At 35.9% G+C, this 15,440-nt stretch overlaps 1 protein-coding gene across 3 annotated transcripts in view; it reads left to right on the forward strand.

Moving 5' to 3' along the window:
• The window catches only part of ESYT2 (extended synaptotagmin 2), a 90,045-nt gene that overhangs the window by 55,375 nt on the left and 19,230 nt on the right, over positions 1-15,440 (forward strand). For all 3 annotated transcript variants that reach the window (XM_075144122.1, XM_075144120.1, XM_075144121.1), the window contains exons 7-13: positions 3,072-3,127; positions 7,899-8,019; positions 8,629-8,805; positions 9,209-9,291; positions 10,613-10,661; positions 11,339-11,428; positions 11,975-12,070. In XM_075144122.1, coding sequence (XP_075000223.1) covers positions 3,072-3,127; positions 7,899-8,019; positions 8,629-8,805; positions 9,209-9,291; positions 10,613-10,661; positions 11,339-11,428; positions 11,975-12,070 — 672 coding nt within the window. The remainder of the gene's footprint in view (positions 1-3,071; positions 3,128-7,898; positions 8,020-8,628; positions 8,806-9,208; positions 9,292-10,612; positions 10,662-11,338; positions 11,429-11,974; positions 12,071-15,440) is intronic.

Raw genomic sequence — 15,440 nt, forward strand, 5'->3', positions numbered from 1 at the left:
ACTAGTTAAGTGGACAATGAGCTTAACTGAAAGGTGGCTGAACTCTTAGGGCTCAATGGGTTGTGGTCAGTGACATGAAGTCTAGCTAGAGGACAGTCAGTAGTGGTATACCGCAGGGGTAAATATGGGAGCCAACATACCTTCATGGCTGTCCTGGATGGCGGGACAGAGTGCACCCTCAGCAAGTTTGTTTGTTTAAAAACTGGAAGGAGTGGTCAATGCACCAGATAGTTGTGCTGCTATTCAGAGGGACCTTGACAAGCTGGAGAAATGTGCCAAAAGGAATCCCATAAAGTTCAACAAAGGGAAATGCAAAGTCCTGTGCCTGGGAAGGAATAACTCCATGTACCAGGACAGGCTGGGGGCTGACTGGCTGGAAAGCAGCTTTGCAGAAAAAGATCTGGGGTGTCCTGGTGGACAAAAAGGTGAACAGAAGTCAGCAATGTGCCCTTATGGCAAAGGCGGCCAAACAGCGTCCTGGGCTGCATTAGGAAGAGCATTGTTAGCAGGTTGGGAGGTGATCTTTCCTCTCTACACAGGACTGGTGAGGCACATCTGGAGTGCTGGGCTCCCCATTACAAGAGACATGGACATGCTGGAGCAAGTCCAGTGAAGAGCCACGAAGATGATTAAGGTACTGGCACATCTTTCATATAAGGAGAGGCTGCAAGAGCTGGGCTTATTTAGCCTGGAGAAGAGAAAGTTCAGGGGGATCTTACCAATGTATAATATAAATATCTGATGGGGGAAGTGAAGACCGTGGAGACAGACTCTTCTAAGTGGTTTTCAGTGACAGGACAAGAGGCAATGGGCACAAATTGAAATACAATAAATTCCTTTTAAACACAAAGAATTTTTATTATTTTTTAACTGTAAGGGTGATTGAACACTGGAGCAGGTTGCTCAGAGAGGTTGTGGAGTCTCCATCCTTGGAGATACTCAGAACCCAACTGGACACGGCCCTGAGCAACCTGCTGTAGCTGATTCTGCATTGAGCAGGGGTATTGGACTGGATGATCTCCAGAGATGTTTTCCAACCTCAACTATTCTGTTTCTGTATCCTAATGGATCTCAAATGGAACTAAATGCCTGTGTATGGTCAGTTAAACCACTATTTTTACTCTGAGATTTTAATTTTTACTCCGGGCATTCATCCCAATTGTTTTGACTTCAAAACTTCCTAAAAATCAATAAAAGTTAAAAAAAAAAACAAATCTTGAAATACCACTAAGTTTTAGAAGAAAAAATTTGGACTGATATTGTTAAATATAATAAAATACATAAAACTGGCAGAAGTGTATTGTTTACTGCATTTTAACTCACACAACATAAAACTATGTGGAGTAAGAAAATTAATTTAATAAAGCTATAAACCATGAAGTTTAGCTGTCATTCTGAGGGCTCTTCTCTTCTGTCTGATGCTGTAATGACAAAATGAAAAATTGTTTTGACTTTCATTCATTCTTTCAGAGTCTGGGAAACATGAATATCCTGAAGGGTTTAGAAAATCTGTATAAATTTATAATTATTTTGTTCTGAGTGTGTTGGTTTCTAAATGCTGAAATATGACAGATCTCCACTGGATTCCTTTTAGCTGATGGAGGTAGAGAGAAAACTTCTTTGAATCACCCTCTGGAGTTTAAGTTAGATGCCTATATTAGAGGAGTCCCTACTTCTGTTTTTATCCTGACTGTATAGCGATACAGGAGTGTAATACGCTGAAAGAAGGAGGCTAAGAAAAATCTTGCAGCAATTTTCTGAATGGATATCAGCAGGGCAAGTGCTAAATTCTAAGCATTCTATTGAAATCTGTAGGTTCTCAATGGCAGAGTTAGGAAGACACTAATCTTATTCCCTCGATGGGACCAAACGTTTGTGTTCTGTTATAGAATCATAGAATAGTTTGGGTTGAAAGGGCCCTTTAAAGGTCATCTAGTCCAACCCCCCTGCCGTGGGCAGGGACATCTTCAACTAAATCAGGTTGCTCAGAGCCCCGTCCAACCTGACCTTGAATGTTTCCAGGGATGGGTCATCTACCACCTCTCTGGGCAACCTGTGCCAGTGTTTCATCACCCTCATCGTAAAAAATTTCTTCCTTATGTCTAGTCTAAATCTACTCTCCTTTAGTTTGAAACTATTACCCCTTGCCCTGTCGCAACAGGCCCTGCTAAAAAGTCTGTCCCCATCTTTCTTTTAAGCCCCCTTTAAGTACTGAAAGGCTGCAATAAGGTCTCCCCGGAGCCTTCTCTTCTCCAGGCTGAATAACCCCAACTCTCTCAGCCTTTCCTCATAGGAGAGGCGTTCCATCTTCCTGATAATTTTCGTGGCCCTCCTCTGGACCCGCTCCAACAGGTCCCTGTCTTTCTAGTGCTGAGGGTTCCAGAGCTGGACGCAGTACTGCAGGTGGGGTCTCACCAGAACAGAGTAGAGGGGCAGAATCACCTCCCTCGACCTGCTGGCCACGGTTCTTTTGATGTAGCCCAGGATATAGTTGGCCTTCTGGGCTGTGAGTGCACATTATCAGCTCATGTCCAGCTTTTCATCCACCAGTACCCCCAAGTCCTTCCATCTTCTCAATCCCAATCCTTCATTCTTTCTGTTGGTCATGTCTTCTCAATCTCTTATTTTCCTGGTCTCAAAAGGGATTCTTCATCAGTTTATTCTGCTTTGCAAATACATGTTGATGACTGTTCATCTGTAACAGTTCTATGGTGAATATTAAAATATTTCTCCAGAAAATAAGAGCACATTTCATTATTTGATGTTGGTTGTATGTAGTAGATACTATGTACATGTGTATATTGGGGTGTGTATTTGTATGTATGTGTGGAAGAGTGTGTAAGAGGATGGTGAGTTGTTTTCATAACTCTGTTTTAAAAAACATGGCAAAAAAATTTTTAGCATGGAAGAGGTTTTGGTTTTCTGTTTAAGAAAATCCTGGAAACTGGTTATTAACTCTTCACTGATCAGAATCTATAGCGATCAGGTTTATTTATTCAGTGTTGTGAATTTTAAGTTGCTTTTCTTTTTTTCTTTTTTTGTTTTCTCTCTCTTTTCTCTGTAATCCACAGCTTTTGGAAATTAACTGGACTGGACTGACCAATCTTCTGGATGTTCCAGGACTGAAGTGAGTATATGTAAAGCAGTGTTTGATATTCCTCCACCCCAATAAACCCTAGAAAATCTGAAGACCATCAGCTAAATAATTTTACATTAAATGACTGTGAGCAGTTATCTCTTAATTTAGAATTATATGAAATTGCTCAATATGCACAAGGTAGTGATTTCACTACAAATGAAAGTACATCAAAAGTATATCTAGTAGGTCTTGTATCTTTCAAAACATTTTGAAAGATAATTTTTAATCTTTTTTTTTTAGTGTTCTCAGCCTTTCCAGATTTCCAGAATCTTGTGTGTTTCCTATCTGCCATCTCCTAGGACAGCAGAAAGACAAAGAGCCTTATTTTTCACGCCATTTTGGCTTATGTTTTTGTGTGCTTATACATCTCTAGTTGCTTGTGTAAAGGTAGTTAGAAATACCTTAAGACAGTAATCAAATTAAATGAACTTTCTAATCTCTTCAAGTACTTACTTTAAAAATTTCAGTTTATTATGCGAAGATCAAATGGACTAGCAAAAATATTGACCATATATAGCTAGAAAAAATGCTTGGCTTATTCAGAGCTTTTCAGAACAGTACATGATAAAACCCCAAAGAAAAAAGCAGAAGCAGAGGTAAAAACCAAGCTGTTTTGAATCATTGAGGGTAAATCCATTAATATATTAATAATTATTATATTGTAATAGTTACCCAGGGGCTTTTTAATATTGAGACAATGTCTAAGGGGATAATGGTGGGTCTGATACACACTTGGATTTTGTGACTAGTCCTTTTATTGGATCCCATACTGTCAAGAGTTGGCTGACTCCAGAATTATTTTTTATTGTTTAAAAACAGGAGTTTGAATTTAGGTATTAAATTAATCCTTTAGTGTGTGACTGAAACGGTTTTTGCTTTACTTAGACATGTGAAACCATTGCATGGAATCCCAATTGAACAGTTTTGAAATTAGAACTTGCATTAAGTAGGTTAACGGCTGCAAGAATTGCTTCTGTTTCAAGCCTGCTTAAGACTGCCTCTGAGGAAAGAGATTTTCTTGATAAGTGAGAAAATGGCTTCCAAAGTACAGCTCCTGAGTAATAATTTGCTATTTTGATATAACACGAATAAATTTACATTTAGTACTTAGGCTTACTAGGCTCCTGAGATTAATATCACACTACATGTTTTCCTGACTGCAAACACAAAGCCTCAAATGTAAACAAAGTCTTGCTAAGTATCTCAAGTTTATGGTTTCCAGAGTAACGAAGCTTGGCCACATATGCATATAATGGTGCCATCTAGATGTGGTATAGTTTCTATAGTAACTGTAACTAAGGTGACTCATGCTCTGCCTTGCCAAGAGATTTCTTCAGTGCTTTTTGTTTTTCTTATTTGTATAGATAGATTGTATATTTTGGTATGATAGCTTAACATATTGTAGTTGTTATGAACAATGATGAACAAGAGATTGCTGCCACCACAGGTACCTTTTTCATTCTACGGGTGTGTTGGCTGCACACTAAACTACTTACTTGTACTCTGTTTGCAAATGTCTTCTGCTAAATGAATTTCTGCATTTGCTGCTGGAGGCTTCCCTATCAGCTATTAACAACTTCCCTTGCTCTTCATATATGACTTCACAAGGAGAAGGACATGAAAGTAATTAATATTCCATCGTTAGTATAGTTTACAGAGGAGTGGAATTAAAATCTCTATGTGAGGAGGAGCCAGGCTGTGAGAATACTCAAGTGATGTCAGGAGAGGATGTGGATGACGGGAAGATGAATTCTGTTATGGTTGCTTGAGATGTAGTAAAATTACTCTGTGCAGAGAGAGATGTGCTGTCTCTGCAATATGAATACAGACGATGCAGGGAAAATACATAGCTGCTTATTTTGTCACTAAAAATTAAGTAGAGCTAAATAGAGAGCAATACAACAGAGTAGGTAACTGCCAATTATTTTTTTGTAATGAAATTGAGCTTTTGAAGACATTTACTATAATAAACTATCTGAAGCATTTCACACTTCTCTTATTTTTGTGAACTGAAAAAATAATTGTACTTAGTATCAATGACTTACGAGTTCTAGGATCTTACGAAGCTGTTTATCAATGATGCATCAACATAAGAGTTTAAATTGATACATCTTTTTCTGTTGCTTGATCAGTGATTTGTCTCTGTTTTCCATAGATCAGACCTTTTAGTTTAAGTAATAAAACAATAAAAAAGATTGTCATTTTTGCTTTGTATTCATGAAGAATACTTTCCAGCTGGGAGCATCCCAATTGGCTAATATTTGGTTAGATAAGTTTTAAACAGCTTGAAAGTGTCATGTTGTTTTAGAATTCATTTAATTAATTACTTAGTTACGACCTTTGGTATTCTTTTTCAGTTCCCTGTTTTTAAAGACTGAGTGTCTGCTACCTCCTCTGAGTCTAGTTTCTCTGTGTAAAATTCTGTGAAATTCCATTATTGCTAGTTCATTTTTCATGTTAATTTCTCAGATGTTTTAGTGAAATTCAAGCATTTATGTTGGGATAAAATTGTGAGACTGACCTTTGGAATCACAGATTTGGGGTCTGGTCCTAGTATAAAGGATTGCGAATCTGCCAGGTGACTGGGCTCTGTTGTGCTTCAGGCTGTTTCTTTCTCTTATTTAAGGAGATCTCCAATTGAACATTAATCAATCTCTGAACCTTTTGCTAGTCTAGGATAGGTTTATTTATGCCTGTAGCTTAGTTCATAATGTATGTGATCTTAACTAAATACTAGAGAAGAGCACGATAACCTTTCTTTCAAGGCAGCTCTGGTACCATTGCCTCTCTTGCAGTGCTCATTCGCTTTCTCTGACCTAGGTCAATTAGTTTTCTCCATTAATCATCTGTTCTTAAGGCATGCACTTTACTGAGCATAAAGGCAGAGCCTTCTCTTCTTGCCAGGTAGGGACACTAACAAAAGCACAAACTTATCTGATCTTTCTGCTGGAGATCTGTCATCAGACTTGTATTTTGAAAAGTGTGATTGTTGCTTGTGTAGTTACCAGTACCTCAGCTTTTTATTTTTTCTTCCTTTTAATGTTAAGACTGTTTGAGACACTTATCTTAATTTTTAAGTCAACTCTAACAAAATAATCAGTTCTTTTTTTTTGGCTCATTTTAGGGAAAGTTTAGCATACATAAGTTGAAAACTTGATGTTTAGCAAAACGGAATTGAAAAAGTTTGAAAAGCAATGTGTTACAATGATGACTAAAGGAAGGTTTTTATTTTCAAATAACATAATTATCTTCTTGTAGTAGCTGTCTTAAGAACTACTGAAACTAAATTTGTAGGGTTCAGTGTTCATGTAGAATGAAAATCTTTGTAAATATGATTGGATAAGCTCTGCAAGAAAGGAAGGGGAATGAAGACTCCTCTTTAGGACAGATGTGAATTAACTCACAGAAGTTGAGCGGAAACTTTTCCTCTGAGCATTTTCTCTTAACATTGTCCACTGTTGCTTTTTTCAGAGAGTAAACAGAGGTCTGCACAGAGCTGTTCATTGACCTTGATGCAGCCTTGAGTTTCTTCTGTTCCTATTGTACTGGATGCCATTAAAATGTCAGCCATGTTCTATCATGTATCATAGTTCATCTGGATTTACAGTGAAAGTGGGCAGCCAAGGGGATGCTATACAGGTTGCAAATCTCTGGCATGAAAGATCAATGTGAATTTGAAATGGGCCAGATTGTATTTAATGGGATAATTCTGTTACCCATCTCTACCATAATATGTTTATTGCTCACCACAAAATTTTCTTCCTGAACAAAGATGTAATATATATTACATTTCACTGCAGCTTTTGTGTTTTTATAAATATGCTAGCTGCTGAGTCAGAGCTACTCCCAACTGCAGATTCAGTCTGAGAAAAACATCACAAGGGGATTACAAATAAGTGCTCATCTGAAAAATGTTCGAAGTAGTCAAACATTATCTGCATCATAATATCATAAAGACTGTAAAAGGATAATCATAAAGTGTATTTAGGAGGAGAAATCGTTCATCCCTGAAGCAGCTCCTTTGTCAGTGTAGGCAACATGTGTAACCAATGGTGTTGGTCTGACAACGTACTCATTTGTTGTTAGTTCAGACCCAAACGGGGTGAACTTGTAGCTTAGGAAATCTTTTTCTTTTCTGTGTTTGTGGGGGCTGTGGGGTTGGGTTTTTAAATGATTCATTACCAATGTGATTGTACTGCCACTCCCTTTTTGCCAGAACAAAACCTGTTTTACTCCCCTAGGCTGTATTTTACTCAGCCACGAGCATGTTTTCTTTGTGTTTCTGTTTTAAATGACAGTCCTCCCAGCTTAAGAGGACAACTTGTTTCGTAACAATACAGGAATGGTTAGCCAAACTTTCAGTGACAGTTAAATCATTATTGAAATACAAAAGTAGATTAACAGTTAACATCTGCTTGGTTATATGCGATGCAGGCAAGAAAACTTATGCAACGGCCTTTTACACTGGGTGGCTTTAAAAGGTGGGGGTGAGGGGGGAACTTGGCGGTGGCAGGGAATGAGAACTTTATATTCATCTCTGTGGTTTCTGCTATTCATTGTCAGCTGCTTCCACCTGGTGGCCATTTTGGGAAGAATCCTTTATTTAAAAAAAAGTGTTTAAAAAACAGATGTGTCTTCTACCCACCCAAAAAGGCAAATGTTTTCTCCATTTAGATTGTTAAGCACAAAAAGGAGTATATTAATGTGATGTAACGTGTTTAATTCTCATGAAGTAACTGAGGATTATTTTCTCCAACAGTGGCTTATCAGATACAATAATATTGGATATAATATCCAACTATCTGGTCCTTCCAAATAGAATTACAGTCCCCCTTGTCAGTGAAGTGCAGATTGCTCAGTTGCGGTTTCCTATACCAAAGGTAAGTATGTTTCTGTTAATACTAATGATCTGGCATTTAGTTTTTTCTTTAGCAGTAACTGTTAAAGATATGCACATCTGTCTGAATTTCTAAATGTAGTTACTGCAGTAGTACAAGTTATTGTGAATCCAGTCACTTAAAATAATTGATTTAATTTGTAAATAATTTCTGTGGAGTTAATGTTTCATAATAACACCAAGAAGGACTTTTTTGTTTTGCTAGAATCTTAAACATATTACTTGTTAAAATATAGTTCACCTGTACAGACTAAAAATTAAGTAGCACATGGTTTATATTATCACTGCAAATTATTGTTAGTGCTCTTCACTTGAAAGTTGTTACTACTTATTGCTACTTACTTCCAGTAGCATGGCATTTCTTGATATAACTGGCATGTTTCAGATTGTTGATGACAGTTTTCAGGAATCTCTTGAGTGCTAGGTCTGCTGTGTATGTGGATCATCATTGATATCCCTCCATGTACAGTATGTCCGAACTAATTTTCATGTGAAGGAAATCTCAGTGGAAATTATAAAACAGATATTGCATAAATTGTGATGACATGAAGGCTTTCAGATTACTACTTAAACTCATCTTTTCCTTTTTCAGGGTGTTCTAAGAATACACTTTATTGAAGCTCAGGACCTGGAGGGGAAAGATACTTACCTAAAAGGGATTGTCAAAGGAAAGTCAGATCCTTATGGAATCATCCGTGTGGGCAACCAGATTTTCCAAAGCAAGGTCATCAAAGAAAATCTCAATCCAAAATGGAATGAAGTTTATGAGGTATAATCAATAAAAATGCCTTGTTGTGCATTCTGTAAAGTTGTCTTCTAAAGTTTCTTTTGTTAACGAAGATACTCTGGAGACTTCCTCGAGATGCTTCTTGATGTCTCCCTCAAAAGCCCGAAGTTCTGTAACAAACCAGAAATTCTCCATTGATGTATTTGTCTAGACTGTGCATCAGTAATTCTGAAAAGCAGTCTAGTCTCTTAAAGCCAGCATTAGCAAATAGCATCTGAAAAGCTCTTATACTTGCTCTACTCATTAAATTGCATCTTTTTTAAAGCATTTGCTTGATATATTTTAATACACAAAGGCACTGCAGTTCAGTGTTTTACTGTTACTATGCCATTTAACAAAGCTAGTTAGTTTCACCATTGACTATGCCATCTTACTGTATTTCCAGGCCTTAGTATATGAACATCCAGGACAGGAGCTAGAGATTGAGCTCTTTGATGAAGATCCAGATAAAGATGACTTCCTGGGAAGGTAAATGTTATGGAGAATATGCTTGTAGCTATTGAAAAGAGATGAAATATTTTGATGTAATCTTTTTTTTTTCTTTTTGCATTTTATTGCAGTTCTAGTTCTGCTGTATTACTATATGTATAAATTCATTATCTTTTCAAAATGGTGGTAGTAAGTAGTTCCCTAATTACTTCATATATGTAAATATATGTATATAAAAATATGCTTGTGTGTATATATACACATCTATATGTTTATATATTTTTTAAAAAATAAGGTGAGTATTGTGGGTACCCAGAGAAAAAAAAAGGGTTGGTTTTTTTTTATTTTTTTGGAATTGTACCCTACCTGCTTTAATGTTCATAAGCTAGCACTAAGTCTTAATTATTTCTTCAGGCAAAGTTAATACAGCTTTATAACTGTGTATCTCCTTCATCTTCATAGTTTTTAAATGGCTAGCTCATGGTTTATTTTTCTCCAAGAGCTGATCTTAACTATTTGGTTAAAGAAAAAAATTTGCTGTAATGCTTTCGCAAACATTACTCACTCTTAGATTCCATAGGCCTACCTTTAGTGTTTACCCATAAACATTTCAGGGTTTTAGTCAGCTTCTTTCTCCAGTAATTTGTCACCTTTATTTCTTGCAGAGTTTTGGAGCTTCCCATTGTTGCTTTCCATACAGAGTAGAACTCCCTTATCTTTCCAGCTCCTTCTCTCTTAACAGGAGCAACAGTACCTACTTCTCTTCTCATTAAAATAAAGAAGTAGGTAGTACAAAGGCTTCTTTTCTTTACACTTCCCTAATCTTACACTGAAGTGGTGGGGGGGGAAAGTGGCATAATGTGTACATCAGTACTAATAAAATATAAAGCCATGACAAATGTTCATGCACTGGCATGCAGTTGTCTGCCCTGTTTAATTTTTAGCAGATTCCCTGGTACATTTTTAGCTTGTGTGAACTAGCACTCTCCCAGACAATGCCAAAGCATGAATTTGGTCATAGCATATGTCCAGGGGCTATTTCCAGTGGGTAGTCTGGATGTGGTCACTGTTTTGAGAGTTTGGTCATATGTATGTGAGCCATATTGTGCCAGTTGCCCTCGTAGCTACAAAATGGGCTCTAGTATAGGCATATTTTCTGTTATCCTGCGTTCATCTTCGTTCAGCCATTTCATTCCCTACTTCTTCTTCTCTTAGGGGCTAAAAGAATAGTATTTGCTCTTTTGATCTCAGTGGAAGCCTGGATACTCAGCAAGCGCAGGGTGGGGTTTGAGTTCTGTATTGAATTTTTGCTTCTTGGCTAAAATACTGATTGTTTTTTTTTTTCTTTTCTTTTTTCTAGTTTGATGATAGATTTAATTGAAGTTGAAAAGGAGCGTCTTCTAGATGAGGTAAGTATTCAGTAAGTTTTAGTTTAAAAACCCCATCTGTTGATATGTAGTTGCTCTTGTAGTATTTTTTTTTTCCTGGGGATAGTTCCTGTATGTGCATGAATAACCTTAATGTTATAGAAATAGATTCCCTGATGATCAGTACATTGGTTTAAGGGTTATCTGAATTGGTGAAATCCAAAGAATAACGCCATTCTTCTTCTGTCTTGGGGATTTAAGATTACTAGTATGTAAATGCAAAAACCAGTAACTTACATATTTGGTGAGAGCTTTTTCTTGCAGGAGAATAGTTAATTGCCCGGTTTAACTATTATTAGACTTAGCAGACTAATTTTTGTCCTATATGTAAGAGGGATTTTATAGTAATGCTATGCAGGGTTTGTATTTCCAGAACATCTTTACAGAACTTAAAGAATTCTCTTGATATTTTAAAAATGCTTTTACTATATAACATAGAGGTATGCGTGGCTGTTTTTGTTATTCTCTATTGTAATATTTAATGTGAAATAGGACATTTTAAACAATGAATCAGATCTTTTCAGGTTATGCAGGCTTCAGCTCTATGAGATTTCTAGTAGAGAGAGTTTAGCATTTCCTAAATGTCCTGAAGAGCCAATTGCAATCATGTATTTTTGTTTGGTGTCAGATTATTTCACATAAGTTTGCTTAACTTCTAGTGGTTTACTTTGGATGAAGTGTCCAAAGGAAAATTGCATTTGAAACTGGAATGGCTCACATTGATGCCAACTGCTGAAAATTTAGACAAGGTATTAAAGGAACACATTACTTTTATCCTAATCTTAATTGTTGTGGGGTGATTTTTGTTGTGTGGTTTTTGTTTTTTTTTTTTTGTTAAGTATGTAAGTAATTTACTCCTCTAGCTGTTGTGAATTTGGATAAACCTGTAACTTTCTTCTGAGCTGTTTGTCTTTAGAAATCTCAAACCAGTCATAACTGTCAATATGCTCTTGTGGCATGGGATTTTAAAATGCTTTTGTTGTCCTCTTCTTTTCTCTTGTTGTTATGGTTTGAGAATATCAGCTAACATTTCATTAGCCTGGGAGTTAAAGCTGGATATGATACTATAATTTGTCCAGTCTAAAAAAAACAATTAGGAAATTTTATGGAAATTTCCATAAAAATGGGTTTGAAATATCTATATGAGTCTTGAAAACTTACTTCTTATGCTTCATAGTGTGCATTTGTGAATGTTTGCGTTTTGGGAGATGTTTTTAAAATATTTTTCAGGAATGGGACAGAAATAATAATATTATTTGATTTTCAGAAAGGCTTACAGTATGTTTTTGGTTTAGGTGCTAACAAGCATTAGAGCTGATAAAGACCAAGCCAATGATGGGCTTTCTTCTGCATTGCTTATTCTCTATTTGGACTCAGCAAGAAACCTGCCTGTAAGTTATATTCTGATGGATACCGTTTTGTCATGGCTATCTCTTGCGTACTTCCAGCATGTCTTGCTTGGTAGTATGGCACACTGCTTTACTAACACACATTATGCCATGTTTTCTATACTTCCTCTCGTTTCAAAACGTGTAATGTAAGGTCCACATTTCTAGTAGTATAGTCTTATAGATATATATTTAATAAAACATTACTCTTTAATCAATGTGGTTTTTCTTTAAAGAATGCTCCTTTCCTGGACTTGAAAGGCTGCATGTTTTTATTACACAGTGTTTTCCATAAATAGTATGGGATTAGCATGAGGAATTTTAAGGAACTAATTGGGAAAAGGCCCACTTCCTTGAGTTCAGGTAAACTTGCTTCCTTTGGTTTTGGGTATCTGTGGTAGATTTGAAGGTGATGAAGTCCTCATCATGAAATTAATATTGATGTTACAGTGGCAGAATACTGTATGAGATTTCTGTCAGGTTGTCATTTGGAGTATTGTCTATTTGCTTGTGCAAAACATAAAACCAAAAAAATTAATAGTTCTGTCATATGGTTTATACTATGGGACTGTGATATAGCTTGTTTATGACAAGCACAGACTGTTTTGTAGTTTATTTCAGGTTAGTAAAGTACTGTTTCTGGTTGTAAATGATAGCAGTCATAAAGTAAACCCTACCATAAATAGATATGTGAAGCATAACAATGAGTTTTGCTGTTTTTCAGCATTGCTATTAGATGAGAAATTCTGGAAGTGATGACTAAAATACTAATCAGAGAATAAAGTTTTCAAGGCTCAAATTTTTTTGCATGTGTTTTGCAAATTTGTCGACTCATCTTAAATTTAAGTTAAAATGCTGCATCAAACAGAGTGGTAACAAATGAAAGCTTAGTAGCCTAAACAATTTACCTCACTGACTAGTGATTTCATATCTGTTCCAGGGTGTATAGAGCAGTGTTTGGAAGTAGCATTTATAGGTTATTTTAAAGGCTAAAAAGATGTAGTTCATTTGGAATAGAGCCCTGCATTATCTTTTTAACCTCACTGTATTGAATTCAGGGCAATTCTGTAACTTAGCAGTAAAAAGAGTAGAATTACTCTAGTATAGAGTAAGCAGAAATAGAATTATGGTGTGCTTAACATCAATTTCAGAATACTGCAACACACAGAAAAAGTCTGTAGGCCATCTGTTTTGTGCACTAGATTAAATTGAACCCATTTCTGTATTTTCTTGTTTGACTACTGGATTTTACTCAAACTGTTACAAGTTTAATATATTTGTTAAAATACACTAGATTTTCTTATTTAAAATGAATAGTTTAAAGTTCTCTCATCCACAATTTCCAATTTTTTTCTGTATAACTCTGCTTCTCTGTTTTAGATTAGCTTCTCCAGCAAATACTCAGAGGCTTTGTCATAAGTTTCTTTTTTTCCCTTTTTTCCTTGTTTTAAACATTCTGTAACATTGTCTCCCTCTTTCAGAAAGGTTAGGCTGCAAGTCTTCAGTTCTACCTACTTTTGGGGGCAATATTTTAATTTCAATGTCTTAATCAGTACTTCTAATCAGTAGATCTCTCAACTGCAGGGCATGGAAAGTGGAAGTTCCTTGGACAAAGCTGACCAGTTAGGAAATTTGGGAACAGGATCCCAAATTTCTTATTGCTGTGTCTGATGTTCTGTCTCCAGTACAAGATTGCCTGGGTGGGTTGAGAATAAGGATGGTCGTAGTATGCGACCTGTTTAACCCTCGTTTTTTTAATTGCTTTACCAGCCTAGAAAAGCAGTTGCTGCAAATGACTCAGTATTTAACTTCAAGTCATTTTCTTTCTAGAAATGTGTTATAAAGAATATGATAGAAAGTTACATTGAACACTTGAAAATTCCATTTACAACTTTGCAACAATAAAATAATACTGTGTTAAATTAGAGTTGTCCAAAACCAGATACAAAAAGGCTTCACAGTTAGGTGGGATGAAAAATATCATGAGAAGACTTCCTCATGAGGGAGAACTGAAAAGATTTCTATAGATTCTATAAAGGCAATGCTTAGATAATGTCATGGAGCTGCTAGACAAACTGCAGTGAATTATAGCAAATACAGCTTTTTTATGTCCATTTGATTCTAATATGGAACAACATTTACAAGACTAAACATGAAAGTCTACTGGCTTCTCATGTTGTGTTCATATTCATTGATAGGGGTCATGTAGTGTAATAGTAAAATTAATCACTCTTTTGGATTGCTTGTATTTATGGGGAACAAAAAGTCCGAAAAGAATGAAGTGTTAAAATTACACTGACCCTTATTAATAGTTTTGGAGACTTTTGTCCACAACTTTAATGTTACAGCTGAATATTTTCTAGATGAATAAGTACTTTTTATTACCTTCAAAATGGATTTCTTAAGTCAATGCTTATCACTGGTACGTTTTAGATCTTGTCATTAGCCTTGTTTTGTTTGAGTTATAATGGATAATTCCCAACACAGGCATTTCGTTTGCACAGATGCATCGTAGTTGTGGATTTCTGAGACACTGGGATGATTTATCTGAAATATGTTTCAAGTGAAATAGAAATGGTGTAGAAGGCTGGTCTCTAAATTTACTTAGTTGGATCTGCCGTATAAATCTGAACTACGAAGAGTAAACTTGGAAAGTGGGTTAATATATTTGAATAATTAATAAAAAATAAAAACCAAAAAACTTTTCATCTTGCTGCGCTACAGAAAGTCATTTAACAGATTAAACTATTTGTAAAGACAAATATTTACTTACTTTTTGTTATCTGCTGTTTTCTCTGGAATCCTTTGACTGTTTTCCTTAACTTTTTTGTGTAGTAAAGCTGCTTATGCATTCATTCTGCCACAATCCCATCACTCTGCTTTCTCCTTCCATTTCCATCTTCCTAAGAGTATCTACGAGGGAAACTTTGGGTGTGGATACTTAAAAGAGAGGAGAGCATCGGGACTAGTCTTTTGTGAAAACACTACCTCACTCTATAGAGCACTATTTGTGAGTTCTCTGGTATTATTTGTATTGTACCTTTTATCTGCCAGAGTGTGGATTAGTGCTACTAAAGCCACTCACTCTAGTGGAATGAGAGCATGCAATTTGTTTTGCTGCATGGTTTCAACAAGTGTGCATTGTTTTTGTGCTATTTTTATTGCATTTTAAAGGCTACTTAAATTTCATTGATCAGCATATCATTGGGTAAGTAATTAACTTTTTATGATAAAAACCCAAGATAAGTTTGTTGTAAAAGCTCTTACATTTAACTTAAATTGCTGATTCATGGAGAAATAAAATGCATACAATACTAGCACACCGTGTGCTGGTGAATTGTTGGCTTTTATTGCAAAGAAATTAAACTAATAA

This window comes from Calonectris borealis, chromosome 2, assembly GCF_964195595.1.
Source record: "Calonectris borealis chromosome 2, bCalBor7.hap1.2, whole genome shotgun sequence".
NCBI lineage: Eukaryota > Metazoa > Chordata > Aves > Procellariiformes > Procellariidae > Calonectris > Calonectris borealis.